This window comes from Coenobita brevimanus, chromosome 94 (assembly GCF_032717465.1).
Source record: "Coenobita brevimanus isolate Jiangsu-jjx chromosome 94, ASM3271746v2, whole genome shotgun sequence".
Lineage (NCBI taxonomy): Eukaryota > Metazoa > Arthropoda > Malacostraca > Decapoda > Coenobitidae > Coenobita > Coenobita brevimanus.
In genome coordinates, this window is record NC_137047.1 from 11,871,135 (window position 1) to 11,893,208 (window position 22,074).

At 43.6% G+C, this 22,074-nt stretch overlaps 1 protein-coding gene across 3 annotated transcripts in view; it reads left to right on the forward strand.

The window, feature by feature from the left end:
• Positions 1-5,980: 5,980 nt before the first annotated feature.
• The window catches only part of LOC145412922 (mitochondrial amidoxime-reducing component 1-like), a 31,584-nt gene continuing 15,490 nt past the window's right edge, over positions 5,981-22,074 (forward strand). For 2 of the 3 annotated variants that reach the window (XM_080282725.1, XM_080282726.1), the window contains exons 1-5: positions 5,981-6,024; positions 8,684-8,827; positions 15,154-15,303; positions 17,234-17,410; positions 18,558-18,729. In XM_080282725.1, the coding sequence (XP_080138851.1) occupies positions 8,694-8,827; positions 15,154-15,303; positions 17,234-17,410; positions 18,558-18,729 (633 nt within the window). In that variant the 5' untranslated portion in view covers positions 5,981-6,024; positions 8,684-8,693. The remainder of the gene's footprint in view (positions 6,025-8,683; positions 8,828-15,153; positions 15,304-17,233; positions 17,411-18,557; positions 18,730-22,074) is intronic. The other variant, XM_080282727.1, reaches the window with a different exon arrangement.

The window sequence follows — 22,074 nt, forward strand, 5'->3', positions numbered from 1 at the left end:
CAATACTTGTTCTAGGAGAGAGAGAGTCACACTTAACCTAATTCACTATTGTTACATTATCGCCCGTATTCTCTCAGGGAAGAAAACAGGGACACGACATTGGTGATCCGGCTGAGCTAGGGGCACCGTCAAGACAGGGCGAGCCGAGAGGGCACGGGGCGGCTCGCAAGGGCGTCCTCTCGTGTCCGGGTCTCCCTGTGGCTTCCGGACTGGGCTCCGGTGTAAGGCCCTTGGGACTGGGGCCAAATAGGTCCCGGAACCTCTGTGTCAGGTCCCGGCGTCGTGGGGGCGTGGAGAGGTCTCGCCCGGGTGTCCTGGGGAGGGCCGAGAGAGACGACGGGCTGCGGTCTCCAATGTCTAGAGGCGCCGTCAGGGGAGGACTGCGGCAGCGACTGTCACTGGGGCCCGACAGGTGTGTCTGCTCTAGGGCCAGGCGTAAAGAACAGAGACCGGGGGAGGCAGGGAGGTCTGTCCGGGATGTTCTGGGACAGGACACCTGGAGTTCAATCTCCGGTCGTGGAGACGTCGATCTCCTAGACACGCCCTGGGAGCGACCATAGATCGTCTCTACCTGGACACTGGGGGAGCAACCATTGATCGTCTCTACCCGAACACTGTGGGAGCGACCATTGATCGTCTCTACCTGGACACTGTGGGAGCGACCATTGATCGTCTCTACCGGGACACTAAGGGAGCGACCATTGATCGTCTCTACCTGGACACTGTGGGAGCGACCATTGATCGTCTCTACCGGAGCACTAAGGGAGCGACCATTGATCGTCTCTACCTGGACACTGTGGGAGCGACCATTGATCGTCTCTACCGGAGCACTAAGGGAGCGACCATTGATCGTCTCAACCTGGACACTGTGGGAGCGACCATTGATCGTCTCTACTGGAACACTAAGGGAGTGACCATTGATCGTCTCTACCTGGACACAGTGGGAGCGACCATTGATCGTCTCTACCGGAATACTAAGGGAGCGACCATTGTCTGTACCTGGACACTGTGGGAGCGACCATTGATCGTCTCTACCGGAGCACTAAGGGAGCGACCATTGATCGTCTCTACCTGGACACTGTGGGAGCGACCATTGATCGTCTCAACTGGAACACTAAGGGAGCGACCATTGATCGTCTCAACCTGGACACTGTGGGAGCAACCATTGATCGTCTCTACAGGAACACTAAGGGAGCGACCATTGATCGTCCCTACCTGGACACTGCGGGAGCGACCATTGATCGTCTCTACCGGAACGCTAAGGGAGCGACCATTGATCGTCTCTACCTGGACACTGTGGGAGCGACCATTGATCGTCTCAACTGGAACACTAAGGGAGCGACCATTGATCGTCTCTACCTGGACACTGTGGGAGCGACCATTGATCGTCTCTACCTGGACACTGTGGGAGCGACCATTGATCGTCTCTACCTGAACACTATGGGAGCGACCATTGATCGTCTCTACCGAAACACTTTGGGAGCGACCATAGATTGTCTCTACCAGAGGGGCGCTGTCTGGAGTATTAGTTCTAACTCCACCCCTAGCTAACTCAGTGATTCCGCCACGCGAAGGTAGTGTCTTTCGCCTACGGTGGCGGCGGCGTGGTGGCTGTATGTCACAGGGGCGCACGGCCCGGGCTGACATGCGTCGTTGTTGCCCGGAGTGGTGGTGGCTGGTGGCGGCTGCCCCGTGGGGTCCGTGTGGGGGTGTCGGCATGCTTGTGGGCAAACTCTGTTGTTCCTGGTTCGCCCTGTCGTCGGGGATACTATGGTATTCTCCGGGAGTTTCCTCGGGAGTACTGTTAAAGCCACGCATTTCACCTTTCTTGTTCTTAGTATAGTTACTAAAATGCGTGGCTTGAACAGTGTCCCCGAAGAATACCATAGTATCCCCGACGACAGGGCAAACCAAGAACAGCATAGTTTGCCCGCAAATATGCCGACACCCCCACACGGACCCCACGGGGTAGCCGCCACCAGCCACCACCACTCCGGGCAACAGCGACGCATGTCAGCCCGGGCCGTGCGCCCCTGTGACATGCAGCCACCACGCCGCCGCCACCGTAGGAGGACACTACCTTCGCGTAGTGGAATTGCTGAGGTAGCTAGGGCTGGAGTTAGGAATCAAACTCCAGACGGCGCCCCTCTGGTAGAGACGATCTATGGTCGCTCCCAAAGTGTTTCGGTAGAGACGATCTATGGTTGCTCCCAAAATGTTCAGGTAGAGACGATCAATGGTCGCTCCCAAAGTGTTCAGGTAGAGACGATCAATGGTCGCTCCCAAGGTGTTCAGGTAGAGACGATCGATGGTCGCTCCCAAAGTGTTCCAGTAGAGACGATCAATGGTCGCTCCCAAAGTGTTCAGGTAGAGACGATCAATGGTCGCTCCCAAAGTGTTCCGGTAGAGACGATCAATGGTCGCTCCCAAGGTGTTCCGGTAGAGACGATCAATGGTTGCTCCCAAGTTGTTCCGGTAGAGACGATCAATGGTCGCTTCCAAAGTGTTCAGGTAGAGACGATCAATGGTCGCTCCCAAAGTGCTCAGGTAGAGACGATCAATGGTCGCTCCCAAGGTGTTCAGGTAGAGATGATCAATGGTCGCTCCCAAGGTGTTCAGGTAGAGACGATCAATGGTCGCTCCCAAGGTGTTCAGGTAGAGACGATCTATGGTCGTTCCCAAGGTGTTCCGGTAGAGACGATCTATGGTCGCTCCCAAGGTGTTCCGGTAGAGATGATCTATGGTCGCTCCCAAGGTGCTCCGGTAGAGACGATCAATGGTCGCTCCCAAAGTGTTCAGGTAGAGACGATCTATGGTCGCTCCCAAGGTGTTCCGGTAGAGACGATCTATGATTGCTCCCAAGGTGCTCCGGTAGAGACGATCTATGGTCGCTCCCGTCCTCGTGAGACGATCTATGGTCGCTCCGAGAGTGTCGTGGTAGGAACGACCTATTGTCGCTCCCTCCCTCGTGAGACGATCTATGGTCGCTCCGAGGGCGTGCAAAGGAGAGGGACGTTCCCACGGCCGGAGACCGAAGCCCAGGCTCCCTGTCCCAGAGTGACCCAGACAGGCCTCCCAGCCTCCCCTGGTCTCTGTTCTCTACGCCTGTCTCTAGAGCAGACGCACTTGACGGACCCCAGTGGAAGTCGCTGCCGCAGTCCTCCCCTGACGGCGCCCCTAGACGCTGGAAACCGCAGCCCACAGTCTCTCTCGGTTCTCCCCAGAACACTCGGGCGAGATCTCTCCACGCCCCCACGACGCCGGGACCTGTCACAGAGGTTCCTGGAGCTATTCGGCACCAGTCCCGAGGGCCACACGCCGGAGCCAAGTCCGGAAGCCACAGGGAGTTCTGGACACGAGAGGACGCCCTTGCGAGCCGCCCCGTGCCCTCTCGGCACGCCCCGCATTGACGGTGCCCCTAGCCCAGCAGGATCACCAATGTCATGTTCCTGCCTATCCCCGTGATGAATACGTGTGATATTGTAACATGAGTGATTTAGGTTAAGTGTGACTCTCCCCTAGTGTAAGTATTGTGCAGTGATTTCATACAGTGCTTATCGGGGCAAATCAGATCACAGTGAGAAGTTAAAGGACGAGAATGTGGACTAAGATCTGATTGACTATACGTGCGAGTGACATCCCTGTTATATAATTAATAGGCCTATGCCTCTGAAGACATACCCCCATTGCTGTGAGGGAATATTGTGAAAGGAAGTATTAATGGTAATCTATCTTTCCCCCACGCTGTGGAACGAGATCTGTTGACTATACATGTGAGTGACATCTCTGTTATATAATTAATAAGCCTGTGCCTATAAAGTCATACCCCCCATTACTGTGAAGGAATATTGTGAAAGGAAATATTAACAGTATTCTCTCCTTCCCTCCACGCTACCCATAAAATCTTGTTTACCACTCGCTCTCACTCCCAAATCTCAAGTAAGTGTAAATCAAGGATCAGATTCATTTACCAAAGTATTTTGGCTAGTGGAAACCATATAAACTTCACGGCTAATATCTGCCGCCTTCCAGTATTATCATAACTTTCTCTTAGCCGTCCCAAGGCACTCCCCGCACCTCCCCTATCTCCTCCTAGTGAAACACAACTCCCCCCCCCCCGCGCCCCTGTGCGCGCGCGTCTATATTTACTGCATTCCTGATACACTAAGATTGTTGTGTTGTCATTAGTATCAGACAAGCAAGTATCCTGCGAGATACACATATCCTAGATAAGGTTTTTTATTGTTATATATTGTGTTGTAATATCTGCTGATTTGTCCTGTGTCTGACTGTGGTAATATACGTGTAAAGGTTGTTGCCTAGAGTTTTTGTGTCCTGCCTCTCTTTATTGCACTAGCTCCGGTCTCAAAAGAGGACCCCGCTCCACGTTAGGTGAAATAGGAACGAGAAGTCGAGCCTAATTTCACTTAACATTACACTTACCAGTACGGGAAGTCCACCGTCCTTCTCTACTTCCCTCTCTGCCTTCCCTTCACATTGGTCATGTAATGCATCGAATGCATTTGTGGTTCTTATCTCCGCTTGTTTCTTAAGGGTGAACTTTGTTGCACTCTTGTGGACAAGTGTCCAACCTTCAGCCTTTTTTTCTCACTCCTCCAACAGTTCCCTCATTTCTGAGTTCTCCTGCCTGAGAACCTTTACCTCCCGCTTCAGTGTGAGAAGTTCTTCCTGTAACTCAATGTAGTTTTTCTCAAAACTTGCAGCGGGGACACAACTCTCCGTAGAGGAAATCACACACAAATGCACACAGAGGTATCACGGGTCACTCCAACACACAAACACAACACTTTCACAGGTCACTAGCACAACGCTATCACATGTATCACTACAGCACCCTACCACAACAATATCACAGGTCACTACAACACAGTAGCAGAACACTAACGCCGGTCACTACAACACACTAGCAGAACACTATCACAGGTCCCTAAACTCACTGACAATTCTCACAACAGGTGGGTACAACTAGCTAAATCAGGAACGCCAGGAGATCCCTGAACTGACCGACCTCACGTGAACGCGTGCCTGACCTGAGCGACTGAAGAACCCCATTAGACTAGGAATATCCCCCTATAACAGAAATACTGATTAGGAGGATGTTATTCATCCCTTTAACCCATTCTTATTTCTAATTCATTCATTACTGCTTGAGACGATGGGGCAGCTCTTATAGAACGTAACGTTTCCAGTGCAAAGAAAAATGGAAATACTGGATCCTTCTTCGCTTCATCTGTTGAGGCACATCTTTTCCCACAGGTTGCGTACGCTGTGGTCGATTAGACGCAAGACACTGAATATTGTTATTTGAGATGAATATATACGGTACTTTTATATCTTCAGAGTCATTTTAAAATATATCGAAGATGTACTAATACCAATAAAAATTAATGTGGACAGCTATGAGTGACGCCAGAATGTAATTCAGAGTCGTCAAAAGCGAGGTAGAAAGGTAATTATTGTCAAAATGTACAACTTATAAATAGTATCCAAAGTCTAGACCTTGATAGTTCCCCATGAAAGAGATTTTTATAGCAGTAATCTTTAGAGTGACGGGGTGCGAATTTTGACGGGGAATCGTCTTAAGTTTTGACGACGTATTGTCTAGGAACCATTCGTCGCACCCTTGATACCTGCTATGTAATGTATTTTGTGAGGTTAATGTATTTTGGTCGAGACTGTCAGTATATGAATGAGTTTTTATTATTAATGGCCATGGCCCATGAGTGAAGTGATATGCTTTGGAAGCAGTAGAAGTCTGTCCCCCAAGTTTTGATTGTCATCACATTTTTCATTATCTTCCAGTTGCATTGGTGATTAGTTTATGATATATAGTTGTTTCAAGGTTGGGAGACACCTCATACCCCAGTAGTCCAGCAGTCTGAAACTCCACTCAAAATGGGAAGAAATTGTGAAGATAAGGAAAGATATGGGATTAAAAACAGCAGGCGGGAATGGTGAATGAGAAGACCTCGAAAACTGGAAATCCAAACACACAAACTAAATGTAAGAGGACCCAATCAGTCAGAAAAAGTCATGCACTTTGGTTGTGACCAGGACATCTTTGGATCTAACATTATCATTCTTCGGTCCTGACCTTGCCATTCATTGGTAATAAAAATTATCCATTGTTTGGAGGGTCATTTTGTGGCCAATGCACAAGCTAAACCTAAGGGAACCTAATATACCCGAGAAAGTGTCATCCATTGGTTTTAACCATACCCTTCTTTGGTTCTAACCAGGACATCCGTCAGTCCAAACCTTTAGTCCTTTGGTTGTAGTGCTGGCATTTTTCAGTCCTACTCATAACCTAAGTAGTTTTCACTCATCAGATTTTTTTCCGTCACAGAATATCTGTCTGTCTATCAATCTGTTTATTGCCAGATGCTTTAATCCTCCATGTCATCCTGTCCCCAGGCATTTCACTCCCCTTCCTCCAGCTCGCATCCCCTTCTCTCATATACCTGTCCACTCCATCCCTCCATCTCATCCTTGACCTCCCCCTTCCTCTTCCCCCCCTCCACCTCACTCACATACACTCTCCTTGTTAGTTTCTCACTCCATCCTCTCCACATGGCCAAAGTACCTCTGTGTATTTCTCCTAATGCTTTCTACCACATCCACAGCCACACCACAACATTCCTTCACTTCCCTATTTGTCAGTCTGCCTCTCCATGTAACTCCACATGCTCCTCTCAAATAACTCTTCCACTGCTCTCATAATATGTGTCCTTCCAATAAGGTCCAAGTTTCACTTCCATACATTATACCGGTAGTTGGCATCACAGTACTATAATGCAGCGACTTTTATATTTCCATACTTACTTCCCTATTTCTTATCACTGCTTTCAAAGAACCAGCAACCTTTTTTCATTGTTGTACCATTTCAAGCACTTCATCCCCCAAACTTCCTTCCATATCACACTACCCACTTAAATGCACTCACATTTTCCATTTCCTCATCCTCCAGCCTCACTGTACATTCACTGACTTAGTTTCTCTCGAAGACCATAACTTTACTCTTTCTTACGTTCACCTTTAGATTTCATTTCTTACACACTCTCCCAAACTCATTCGCCAAGCGCTGCAGTTCCCCTTCATCTTCACTTAACAATACAGTATCATGTGCAAACAACAGTACAGGAAGTTTCCAAACACTGCCCTCCCTCATTAGGGCTATCCCAGCAACAAGTGCCTTACCTCGTATTTCTTTTATAACCCCATCCATATACAGATTGGACAACCATGGTGACATGTCACATCCCTGTTTCAATCCAACATTATGAAAAATTCACTCAGTTCTCTACAGTATGCACACACACTGCAGCCGTAGTACCCTCATACATACTCTTCACAGCATTCAACAACTTCCCATTTACTCTTAATATTTTCCACATCCCTTGTCTATCCACTCTGTCATTTGCGTTCTCCAAATCCAAAGCACATGACTGATTGGATAGATGGAGTTTCATATACCGTACAGTACTGTAATTAAATTTTACTGGATTTTATTTTTTTTTTTATGAGTTCCTAATTTTTGCTGGACATGTATGAAATGCCCTTGGTAATAAATTTGATCAGCCTTTGTCCACCATTACAAAGTGCAGCCAGCAGTGATTCCAGGATAAACATGTTATATCTACTCCTGATTAATTATCGTTAAAAAATGAGGGCTTCCATTCCCCTTCACCATTTCAGTTTTAAACACATGGCTGCAAGTCTAGAAAGAGATTTTTTTTTTTTTTCTTCAAGGAACTAAAGGCTTGAAGCCCACAAGATTGTCCCCCCCCCCCCCCCCCAAAAAAAAAAAAAAATACCCTAACAAGAGCCAGATTCAAGATCCATTCATTTAGTTTCAGTATGATACTTTTTCTTTAATCATCATTTATAATTTTGAAAGATTTCTCATCTTATCATTATTCCTTTATGCAGTACTGTGTTGATGTATTTGCTGGACGCAAGTTCGGTCAAGTACAGTAATATGGCAGGGATAGGCAACATATTAATATTTGTATCTTTAAAACAGGCTTAATGGATCTTCCATGGTATTCCATCCATGCAAATCCAGAATGAGGTGGTCCCAGCATGTTTCAGTAGGCTATACCTGTTAGATAAATTGGTGTAAATTGGTGTTAATGTGTATGGTGCTATCAACAGATGATGCATGAGAGAAATGCTGAGCTCAAAAGCGTGAACTGTAAAGCCTGTGCTGCCAGGCATATCCTAGTGTATTGAGCCGACCTTCTGCATGCTGAACTGACACAGCTAATATGTATGCACATTAATACAGTCTGTGATACATCCAAGCTTTAGTTACATCAAGCATTATTCGTTTATCATATACTGATCTGAATCTGTTGTAGTAGAAGAGAGAGCCTGATGGATTTAAAGTGAATGAGTAAAGCAAAGTATGATGTTATGAGTACTATACTGTATTTAATGTGTCCCAGTATGCATTATTGTAATGATTGGAAACAATTGTCAGGCTACCAAAGCTTGCAAACAAAGCCCATGACATATATCACTTGAGAAATTTAAAGATCACAACTAAGTGCGCTGTATAAGTTGATCCCACATTCTGGGATGTAACAAAAGCATGGTATTATATCAGGACCAGGAGAGATTCAGAAACTACAGTATTGCCAAACAGTCTTCTCATTTTCAGCCACAGACCAATGAACTCTCCCAAGCTTGTGGCGACTGGCTGTTTGGTGACTCTTACAGTTGCTGCACTCACCTACATTTACTGGTTGCACCGCAAGAGGTCCCGAAGTCAGGCAAACATGAAGGTTATAGTGCCACGGCTACGGTGAGTTCCAAAGCTATACAGTACTTAGTTCAGCTGGCTAGTGAGAGATATGGTAAATAAAGAAAGGAGTTGTTTTTGTAGGTTATCACAGTATTGGAAAATGTGTCATAATAGCATATATTTATTTATAATTAATAGAAAGCAGTAGACAGTTTTGTACACAAATTAAGATTTCTTACTAACCTATCATGCTTGTGTAAGGAGAGAAATGCCATATTACTGATGTGCATGAATTTCAGTATATATATACATGTATACAGTATATACACTCAACCCTCGTAAATCGCGTGTTTATAAATCACGGATTTGTAAATCACAGCTAAGTGGCTGTCAGACTGCCGGCACCCTTTAATCGCTGTTAAGTCACAAAAAATGTGGATCTAGGCACCGAAGTGGGCCTTTTCCGAGGAGAATCGTAAACCGCGGCATTCAATTTGAAAATCGCGACCCAACAACCAATTGCCACCCGTCCCTGGTGGCAAGTGTGCATACTAATGCCGCAGAGTTAATGAGAAACATCAGGAACTCATCACCCACTATTTTGCCTGGGTAAGGGCAGAAGCTGAGCCTGAACCACAGCCTGGCCCTTCACACACGGAGGACGTGGATGATGTAGCATCTGTCATCTCTGAGGCAGACTTTGAGGACTTCCTGAGGGAGTCAGAGGAGCTGGAGAAGGGAGAACAGCTTGAGGGAGCACCCCCACCACATGCTGAGAGGTTCTAAGTTCTTCCCAACACCACCCCACTCCATTCACTAAAGCAATATCGTCATAGGATTAAGGTGAAATTCCTTAACATTGCTTATTTCTATTAAATACATGCACTGAATATTCCTAAATTTGTATGTTTGTGTTTGATGGTGCCTAGATAGGTGTAGGTAGGGTGCTGTGGGGGGTGGTTGGCCAAAGTCCAGACCCAAATTCATTTTTCACATAAGTGTTATTATTTATAAGCCACGGAATTTGTAAATCGCGGCAGTGGTCCAGACCCAAATTGCCACGATTTACAAGGATTGAGTGTAGGAGCCTCTGTGGTACAATGGTAGAGTGTGCATTTCGCTCGCTGGTGAATGTGGGTTCGCCTCCCTCCAGAGTTGTAAAAACTTTTGGAAGTGTTCAGCAAGCCACTTGCTACTTTGGTGGACACAAGGGGTGCTGTGGTTTAACAAGTGTCGCATCCTAGTATGCTTGCACCCAGTCAGCTTAAGGCGGGCTAATTACACTTGGTTCACAGACTACACACACATCCAAAACCACTACAACACTACAATCACACTCACAAGAACTTCTCACCATACATACAGTACAGTCTCTACCAGACAGCCTAAGCCACTGGGTAGAGATACATTGGCTGTATCGTCCCTGCTTCGGTAGGGATAGGCCGGTCCTGCAGTGGACCTCAACGGCTGATGATGATGATGATATATATATATATATATATAGATACATAGATAGATAGATACATAGATAGTTACATAGAAATAGATATAGATATACTGTATATACTGTCTGTCCTCGCCTGATGCAGGGACTCTTGAAAATTCCTATTTCCTTCCACACCCCTGCCCAAAGTCCATTTTTTCCTCCCTTTGTGGTGCAAAATTTTTTCATAACCCCTAATTTAAACATCCTAAAAGCATTAATATGGTTATAAAAAATACATTAGGTCAATAAGACTTTTTTAACTTTTTGTATTGTACCCTATGTGAGGCGAATTGCAGACATATGTCGCCGGAGATGAGGTAGAGGGGGAGAACTCACACTAAAATCTATCAAAGTCTGTTTCACTAGCAACACTCCAAACATCACTTTCTAGGTCGTCCATAGCTTCATCATCTTGCTGTCGTTGGATATCCTCTTGCTGTGGACCAGCGACAGCATGTCTCAGTCAGTGTGCATACGATTGTAAATGCTGACTGCATCAACAGTCTGCTTAATCACGTCATTACACCTTGCAAGGGAAGGGTCGCTGTCAAAGTGAGAGACTCAAATTACCACATTACACTAACAGTGCCTGCGTTGAAATGTTTATTTCCATCTGCAAAATCGTGCCGTGTTAGAGCAATATCGCATTACAGCAAACCGTGTTAGGCGAGGACAAACTGTATATACCTTATATATATATATATATATATATATATATATATATATACTGTATATGTATATATAATGGTAGATGGGGGTGCTTATCATCCACCCACTTAATGTAGTGCTGCTATCGGGTGTCTGACCTTTCCTCTCCTCCCTTCTTTCCCCTTCCGTCTTTCCTTCATTCCTTCCTCGTCCTTCTGCCTGCGGGTGACTTTACACTCCCTATTTTGTCTTTCTTTCCTTCATTCTTTCCCTTTCCTTCTGCCTATGGGTGACTCTACACTGAGTGACAAGCCAAATGGTTTCCCGTACACCAGGAAACCATTCACTATGCTGGATGGTAACCATATAACCAAATTTTGGTGCCTAGTGGTTTATTGGGTAATTGCAGTGCTCCAGTCGGATTGAGCTGGTGAAGGTTTATGTCCAAAGGATGGTTGGGGTTATTGCTCACATAGCATAATGCCACTCAGGGATGAATGAGGCTGGTCACTTTCATCTTAAATATCAGGACCAACTTGCCTAGCCCCAGGCTCCTATGCTCCTCATGGGGCAACGTAGGATTGGATGATGAATGGATGGATTTATATGCAGTATATATATATAGAGAGAGAGAGAGAGAGTATATATAGATAGATAGATAGATAGATGATATCTGTCTATCTGTATCTATCTATCTATCTATCTATACAGTATATATTGTATTGGGTGCTGCCCAAAAGTTCCACTAATTTGAATATTGTAGGAATAAGTTACCTTACCCCCTAGCTCTCACTGTTGCCTTTGAAGTAGTCCCCTTGGGCATGTATACAGTGGTCCCAGCATTTTTTCCACGAGTCTATGCATCCTTGGAAGGCTTCAGGCGTGATGGTCTTGAGCACCTCCTGCAATTCTGCCTGAATCTCCTCAATCGAGTCAAATCGATGCCCTTTCGGTCGTAATTTCAGCTTCAGAAACAGGAAAAAGTCACAGGGGGCAAGATCAGGTGAACAGGATGGGTGGGGAATGACTACCGTGTTAGTGGAGGCCAGGAACTCCTGGGCAACAATTGATGTGTGGGCGAGGGCGTTGTCATGATGCAGGACCCAGTCCCTGTTCTTCCACTGTTCTGGACGTTTGCGGCAGATATTCTCCCTCAGACACTGCAAAACTTCACAGTAAAACTTTCCATTGACAGACTGACCTGGTGGGACAAATTCCTTGTGAACAGTTCATTGGATATTGAAGATCAACATCGACTTGACATTGCTGCACCATTGGTCCGCCATTGCAAAACCACCAAACCACCTACATGCCACGTTACAATAGTAGGCATAGCTCAACAACAAATCTGCTCACAGACACTGCCAGGGCCACACTGATGCACAAGGGGTGCTGCTGACTCCTCCTAGTGGCAAAAGGCAAAACTGCAAATGGTTGGCTCCTGTTCAAATTACTGGAACTTTTGGGTAGCACCTCATGTGTGTGTGTGTGTGTGTGTGTGTGTGTGTGTGTATATTTATATATGTATATATATATATATATATGTGTAAGTATGTATCGTGAGCCGCTGACCCCCTGCCTCGGCTTTTGTCTGAAGTTTTGCTTTACTGGGTTTGACTTTACTCTGGGGGTTTATGATAGTACATGAAAGAGTATGGTGTGTATGTGTGTGTGGGTGGGAGGGTGGGTGGGTGGATGGGTGGATGGGTGGGTGTGGGGCTAATTCACTGAGTCGGTCAGGATCACGTGATTGTTGTGATTGTCAGCTTTTTACCCTCCCGGAAGAAAACTGAGAGCTCGTATAGTCCGATCTAAGGGCAGAGCCCTGACCTTCACACACCCATACCATTGCTCAAGAGGGACAGTACCCACCCACTTTGTCAGTGAAACTTTTCACGTCCCGAGCAAGGCACGAACCTCTGTCTTAGCAGATGCTAGGTGAGAGCGTAACCACTGAGCTGGCGAGTGGCATGTGTGTGTGTGTGTGTGTGTGTGTGTGTGTGTGTGTGTGTGTGAGAGGACAAGAGTGAGAGAGAAAGACAGGTTTTGGGATGAGCTGGATGAAGTAGTAGGAGAAATTCCCAGGAGTTACAAAGTGATTGTAATGCGCAATATGAATGGTAGAGTAGGCACTGGTCCCATGAGTGATATGTTATTAAAGTTTTATACAGTACTTTAGTATATTTTGTGATATTTTATGATGTTTTCTGGTCCCAGATATGTTTTTTTTTAGGTCTATGCACACTGCTGTAGTGTCAGCAACAACAAAATTAGTCTTTTACAGGTTATTTCAAATTGAAGTAAATTTTATGCAGTACTGTACTCTACAGTAGTATAGTATACATTTATGCTGTTGTAAGCCAGGTTTAGGTTCCTGTGATGGTTTCTAAGGGCTTACAGGGGTTATAGGCTACCACAGGGGCATTTTTGGGGGGTGTCAAAGTTACATGGAAATTCCAAATTCACAGGGGTCTGTGTCCCCTAACCCCCGCGAAATTGGGGGTTGCCTGTGTATGTATGTATGTATATATCTGTCTATCTATCTATCTATCTATCTATATACTTGGTAAAACAAGGTAGAAATGTTGCTGGGTCTTTGAAAACAGTGCTAAGAAACAAGGAAGTGAGCATGGAAGTAAAATAGTTTCTGCATGATAGTATTGTCATACCAACTCTAACGTATGGAAATGAAGCTTGGACCTTCTTGGAAGGATGCAAGTCAAGAGGGAGAGCAGTGGAACTGAGCTATTTGAGAGGAGCATGTGGAGTTACATGAAGAGACAGACTGACAAATGAGGAAGTGAAGGAGCATTGTGGTGTGGATGTGGATGGGATAGAAAGCATTAGGAAAAATACTTTGAGGTGGTGTGACCATGTGGAGAGATGGAGAGCAAGAGACCAATGGGGAGAGTGCATGTGAGTGAGGTGAAGGGGGGAGAGAGGGAGGGGGAGGCCAAGGATGAGATGGAAGGATGGAGTGGAGGTATATGAGAAAGGGTTGTGAGCTGGGGGCAGGGCAACAAAATGTTGGTAGACAGGGCAACATGAAGGCTGTCTGTTTGTGGCCACCTCTTATGGGTTTAAGGCATCTGGCAATAGGTAGATAGATTAGGGAGTGGTGGTAGGTGGTGGCGACCATCATTCACTCACTTTATGTAGTGTTGAATACTTCACCCATCACCTTTATCATTCTTTTTCTGTGTCTGCCCTCCTCTCTTCCTATTTCTCCCATCTTTCTATCTATCTGTCTGTCTATTGCCAGACGCCTCAATCCCGTTTGGGGTGGCCACAAACAAATCGCCTCCAAGTCGCCCTGTCGCCCGCCATTTCACTGCCCTGCTCCCAACTCACACCCCCCTCTCTCATATACCTCTCCACCCCATCCCTCCATCTCATCCTCGGCCTCCCCCTCCCTTTTCCCCCCTCCACCTCACTCACATACACTCTCTTCGTCAGTCTTTCACCCTCCATCCTCTCCACATGGCCAAACCACCTCAGTGTGTTCCTCATAACGCTTCCTATCACATCCACACCACAACGCTCCTTTATATCCTCATTCGTCAGCCTGTCTCTCCACGTGACTCTTTCCTGTCTCTAAATATTACTATTCTCTCCCCTTCAGTGGCTTTACATTGAGTGACAAGCCTAATGGTTTCCTGTCAGCCAGGATACCATTTACATTGCTGGGTAGTAACCATATAATGAACCCATACGTGTTCCCTACATGTCAGCAAGTGGGTTGGCGGAGGGTTAGTGTCCCTCCCTGTAAAACAGCTAACTCAAACAGCCACCCCTTATGGGATTATGACATTTGGCTGTAGATAGATAGATTAAGGAATGAATGTCCCCCCTTTATTTTATTTTATTTTTATTTTGCTAATGCATACCTTGCTGTTTTCCTCTTCTGGTTTCTGTATGCTTCTCACCCCTTGTTCAGCATTGGAAGTTGGAATGGGATGATAATGATGATTGAAATGTAGCTAATTTTGAAAGGTGTACCATATTTAAGAATGCATGCTTCCCTGTATCTCATATGACTCCTAAATCACTTGTTTGTGATGATGCCTTTCACAGTACATAAAAAGGCAGTGGATGACAAAGAAGGAAATTATATAAATCCTATAATGAGTACTGAATCACTAATGATTGTTTTGATACATATCAGTGTCTGTAAAATACTGTTTATGCAGTTGAGGACAGGGAAGTATGAGGAGTTGACTTGTCTTTATTTATCCTTTTCCATTTTGACCAGAAACCAAGATGAGGTGAAGGACATGAAATGGGAACATGTTGGCAGAGTAGCCAAGCTATACATTTATCCAGTCAAGTCCTTTGCTCCTGTAAATGTCAAAACAGCACAGACTGGGCAATGTGGACTGGTCAGTGGGAGTTTGCGTGACAGGTACTGAAAATGTATTTTGATATGTTAAATGGCTATACTGTGTAGCTACATACAAATCAGTTTGACAGTTTATTTATATATTTTTTAGTAGTTTGGCCCCTAAACACAGTCATGCCTTGGTATGGAAGTGAAAACTCATAACAATTTATCATATACAGAGGTTGATGTTACGTTGGTTCGTTTGGGATACATTGGGGGTTAAGAGCCATTTAACCAAAAATCTCATAAACTTAACCTTTTTAGGCTTGCCCTCAGTGCCTTCAGTAGCACTATACCTTCTGCTAGGGGTAACATCCTTGCCAGACACATAATTTCAAAGTCACAAGTTTCAATATTTCATACACAAAAAGTTATCACTCCACTTAATATCGTACACTGCACTGTTTGTTGCACACTTGCACTATTATTTGGCTGTAGCATTGGTGTTTCAGTGGCCTTGCACACACAAAACAGAATGAAGAGGAGACAATCACAGCAAGTTTAAACATTAGGCTGTCATCTTGGCTCAAATATCTGATTGTCATCATGCGCAAGAGGCACCTTGGACACATGGGATTGCCGTACGTGGCCATCACAATTATGGTATAAGTGACCATCATCTTTTGAGAAACTGAGTATAACTTTTAGCTTATCTTTCTGTTGATCATTGCATACCAAGCTGATGTATACGGAGGTGTGACTGTACGTCATCATATGTATTCCATGTTAAATTTAGTTGTATTTGAATATACTACACCTACAAACTTCTTTCAGTAAGCTACAGTGCAGCCTCTTATGCAATAGGATTGCATCAAGTGAAGAGCAATTGCATAACGAATTATCATATAACGAGGTTGATGTAACGGGTTCAGTGGGGTTAGGGAGGGTGAACTCGACTGTGAAGCCTAGAATGACCTAAAAAATCCTCTGCCTTGCACCTGAAGTTTGTCCTGTGCTAGTAGAGTTGTTACCATGGGTCCCCACCCCCCCCAGGATGGGAGACAGTTGGAGGGCCTGGATGACCGACCCACACCAAAAGATACAGTATCACTTAATATTGCTTACTGCACTACTGTATTTGTTAAGCACTTGCACTCTTATTTGGTAATAACAATGGTGTTCCAGTGGCCTTTTATGCACAAAATAAAATGAAAGGCAACGATCACAGCTAATGTAAACACTGGGCGGGCATCTTCGCTCAGTCAGCTGTGTAGAGTTCTAGATAGGGGATGATGGTTACATAAGGTTGACATGACTTCCAAGTCACGAATTTCAGTTTTTCGCACAGACAGAAATATAACTTCACTTAATATTGCACACTGCACTGTTTGTTAAGCACTTGCATTGTTTTTTGGCAATAACAATAATGTTTCAGTGGGCTTTCATGCACAAAATAGAACAAAAGGCAATGATCAGTGTAATCACTGGTCAGCCATTTTGGCTTGTGTGCAACATTGCGTCCACATGAGTCTTGGAGGCAGTCATCAAAAATATTGTTGTAGTGAAGTCTCAGTTAATTTTTTAACGTTGTACCGAGACAGTGTTATAACTTTTTAAGTATCATTGTAGCAGTTTATCACATAATGGGTCATTGTATAACGAGGCTGCACTGTGTGTGGTATTAGGTAGGAATATGCAATGTCTCACTACTTTCAAGGGGCATATCTAGTAGGGTAGAAAAGAGATTTCCATTAGGTTTTGTCATTCACACTTAGAGGATTCATAATGAGAATAAAACTGGTACAGTACATAGGACTTGTTCCATGAATCTTATATTTTTATTTTGTATATCCCTTGTTCCTTTGCCAGATGCTGCTTTTTTTTTTTCCCCCTGGAATTTTTTTTTTTTTTTTTTTTTTTTTTTTTTTTTTTTTTTTTTTAAATGCATTCAACTTCTGCTAGTCTGCAGCACTAAAGAAAAGTGACACTTATACATTGATAACTGTTTCAGGAGCTTCATGGTGGTTTCAGATAAAGGAAAGATGATAACTGGCCGACAGATTCCTCGGTTAGTACTGGTGCGGCCAGCCGTGGATGGAAATACACTGACTCTCTCCTACTTCAACAAAGTAGACCTTACTGTTGATCTCAGTCAAGTAGAGGACACCAACACCAGAGTCACAACTGAGTATGTTCTGCTAATTTTCAGTCAGTATCATTATAATTATCCTAAACTTATTCCTCACTATGGTTTAAATCTCCTTACAGATGGTAGACAAAATATCCAGATGCATTTGTGACATTTCCATCTCTGAATTGTTTACCGTGTTACTTTGTGGTATGTCATCCTAAAGGGCTATGACGAAACAACCTCCATGTAATCTTGTCTTGAGTTTACTGCCTTTCTTTCAATTCTGTTTTGTCTTCTTGTACTGTATTTGCTTCTCATCTTTATTCTTTCACTTCATTTATTGTCATATTCCCTTCTACCCATCCACTACACTTTAGTTGACCTATAAGTATACAATGATCATTATTGGAACCTGTGCAGATTACAATACAGTACCATCCATTGTTCTGTGACTCAGTACTGGGGGTACAGTAGGTTCGGTCATGAGCAGAAATTTGCCGACACTTCTCTGCTGATTGGAACAGTGGAATGTGTTACATTAAGTACCTGTATGGTACATTTCTGTGATAGCATATGAACCACATAATGATGAATAATGAGAAGAAAGGACACACTCACTCATTTGGAAAGGAATGAGAAATACATAAGGCAGGACACGGCATTGGCGGAGGACTGCCAGCAACTTTTGCTCATGTCTGTACATGGTCATTGGTTCCATGACACAAGGGATGCCAATTAAGAAGAAGTTCAGGAACCCCTGTTGTGAAGTCTTGGTAAGGATCTGGATTTCTGATCCTTAAGTTAGACCTATAAAGGTACTGTAGTGGTAAATGTAAATGTGGGGGCAGACTCCATGAGGCACAGTCACAATGCTTATATCTGTAATTTAGGTTATTCACCAATTAATTTGTGATACAAGGTCATTATGTTATCCAGGTTACCACAGTTATATCTAGTAAGTGTTACCTGTAGTGCAGTACTGTACTCATTTCATCTAGCATCCCACAAAGGGTGGGTGGACATGTCACCAGATGCCTGTTCCAAGGTTTGAACCATAATGCAATCTGGGTGGCATCTTTGTAGATAGCTTTGCAAACTGCAAACCAGTAAGCCACTGTGGCTTACACTGCCATAAAAAGACCTCAGATAATTATTCTGTACGTGCAAGTGAATTTTGCATTAATCTATTATTTTGATTCAACAGAGTGTGGAATGACAGAGTGGTTGGGCTTGATTGTGGTGATGAATGTGCATCGTGGCTGGAAGGGATAATTGAACGTAAATGTCGCCTCATCTACCATGCCTCCCTCCCAGCCACTCGTTCTACAGACATACCTGCTGGCTACAAATATCCATTGCTTAGGCATGATGACCAGGTGAGACACTGTGACATCCAACATTTGTCCAATCTGTACTCCACAAATGGATTGTGCATTTTGTTCGTATATTTAGTGACAGTTGTGGTATGGGGTGTGATAGGTAAGCATGTCAGTAAAAGAATAGTGGTTTTACTTTAAATCAGGGTATTATTTACATCTGAGATTGATTATGAAGAACCTTCTTAAATGTCACATTTTTTCCAGCAATATTTGCATTTAAAGATAGTGCAAAAATGTCATCTCACAAATGTTGTTTCCACATTTTGTTTAAGCATACCAGTAATCGGTGAATTCGTCTCGCGGCATCCACATTTATGTTTAAGCATATGAAGATAAGGAATACTGAGGAGTTATAACAATAACAAAAATTCATTCATGTGATGTGATTTTGAAGGTTTTAGGATACTTACTCTATTTAGAGGAAGTGTAGAGTGGAAAATCTTAAGAATGTAAGGTGGCTTGTGCTATAGTTATCTTTATATGAAACAAAGGACTTATGGATGTATTCTCAGACATGAATTTCCCTTGTAGAGGCATGGGTAGGAAATCCTAAGCAGCACTGTTATTCATTAAAAATTCTTTCCTTTTATGAGCAGCGCAGAAGGGAAGATTTTCTTAAGAACAGCAGAAGTTATTGGAACTTGCAGGACTTACTTGACATATCTCTTCAAAAGTTCCTTTGCAATTTTTTTGCCATCTTGTGGCTCATTGTCTTACACTGTGTATTTATTTAAAGTGTTGAACGAGGTCACTGTACAATTTTATCAGTACAATTTACAACAATATACTAATGTTTTAGTGCTATCTGTATCTCTTTAAGTGTTTCCTATGTCGGCTGAGATGTTTACCGTGACTAAACAGAACAGACAGTGTACTGACACATGGATAATTCACACAGAACCTCCAATAATCATCCATATTATATGATCAGACACTGTCAGATCAACATTAAGGCCAATTACATGTGAAGATTTTTTCAAGAAACATTTTCCTTGGTAACGTGCCCAATAAAGGAAAATCTGCCATCAGTGTCACATGAGTGGTCTGGCTTTTGTTTTCCAACAGGAAGAGACAAGTGAGTACCATCATATGAGCATATGAGATGGACAGTAAACAAGTGATTCTTATACTGATGATTATTGAAGCTAATGTTATTCCAGAGTTATTATTTATAAAAAAGATATTATGTCTTGAGGAGTGATGAACTTCGCAGTGGAGTTGGCAAGAATGGCATTTATGGCTGAATACAGACCAACAACATGGATGTGGTGGCGACCTCCCACATTTCGAATGTGTTGTCATTATCCAATGTGAGAGATGTGGACTCTGAGTCTCTAAATGCTCCACATGCCAAATACTATATCAGCATAATGGGTCATTTAGCTGAACAGGGGTACACAGCCTGAAAATTTTTCCATCCCTTTGAAAGAAAGTATACCGAGAGGAAAGAAAATTCCCGTGAGGGGAAGGAAAAGTTTGGGGTAGGAATTATTTTATGAATGCAGGCAGCAATTACACAAATGTTTTAGTGGATACATTAATGTGTAGATGTTATACTGATATGGAATAAATGTGAAGGGTCCAGAGTAAGAGCAGTGGAAATTAGCCTGCTAAGGAATATATGTGGGCAGCATAGACTGGGTAGGAGAAAAAAAATGTGGATTAAATAAGTGCTTATAAAAGGGTAGAGTGTGCACATACAGTGTGGTTGTATAGTTAGAATGGATGTAGATAGATTGCCAAAATAGGTACTGTACTGTAATTAATGTTAGTGAGTGACTGTGAATGTGAGAGGAGGTATAGTAGGATAAGAAGGTTGATGACCATAGTAAATGAGTATATGTGTGAAAGCTAAGTATGGAAATTCATGAAGGTAAGAAAATGACAAGGAATAGAAATGAATGGATGGAGTATTTACAGGGAAGAACATAACAAGGAATGAAAATGAATGGATGAAGCATTTATAGGGAAGAACATGACAAGGATAAGGTGTCACTTATTTAATTTGGTAGTTGGCAGGATTACTAAATCCCATGTGTGTATCTATTTACCTATTTGCAGTTACCTATTTGTAGTATACAGGAATTGAGCTAAGCTCATTTTGTCCTGTCTCCTTATCTACATTTATCCAGCCTAGTTTTAAACTCATGAATGTTTTTTGCCTGCCCCACCTCCTCGTCTAAGTCATTCCAAGTACCTGTGCTTCTGCTTGGGAAACTGAATCTTTTAAGATCATTAAGACATCTACTTTTCCTCAGCTTGAAGTTATCACCTCTTGTTCTCCCATCATCCGACACAAAAAGATCCTCTCTATCCAACTTTTCCAGTTCTCATACATATCTAAACATTGTGATCAAGTCTCCTTTTTCCCTTCTCTCGTGCAGTGTTGGTAACTTCAGTTTTCCAATCTCTCCTCATAGATCAGTTCCCTTAAGCATGGTATCAGCCTTGTAGTCATCCATTGAACTCTCTCCAGTTTATTGGTATGATTCGTCCAATGAGGTGACCATACCACATCTGCATACTCTAGTCTTGGTCTTATCACAGTTACTATCAACTACCTCATCATTTCCTTGTCCATGTAATTAAAAGCCACTCTCATATTGGTCAGTAATCCATAAGTGCCCCTGATGATTCTGTTTATATGTTTTTCTGGTAACAAGGCATCCTGAATAATCACTCCCAAGTCTGTCTCTTTTCTTTTACCATTGATCTCATTGCCCATTTTCTGTTCAATGCAGTCATTTTTCACTCGCTCCCATTTCTAATACATGACACTTCTTGGCATCGAAATCCATTTTTCAGGTCTGGCTCCAGCTGTGAAGTTTATCCAAGTCCTCATGCAGATCTTTACAATTATCAATACATTTAATATGTTTCATGATTTTACCATCATCTGCAGACATACTCATGTAACTATTCAGACCCTCTAGGAAGTCATTTAAATATGTCAGAAACATTATTGGGGGCTTAGACAGAGCCCTGGGGAGCTCCACTGGTCACATTTTCTATTGTCAGGACCAACTTGCCTAGCCCTGGGTTCCTATGCTCCTCATGGGGCAACATAGTAATTGATGATGGATGGATGGAAACCTTTTCCCTTATGATTGTTCTCATCTGCCCTCCTATCAGGTAATCTTCCATCCACTTTAATAGTTTCCCATGCACTCCTCTAATGGTCTTCAACTTCCACAGCAGTCTCGTAGAGGGTACCTTGTTAAATGCTTTCATGAGATCTAGATAGACACAATCTGCTCACCCTTCTCTCTTTCTTGTATGACATCTATTACCCTACCATGGAAACTTATAGTTTAGTAATACAAGATCTTCCTTCCCTAAAAC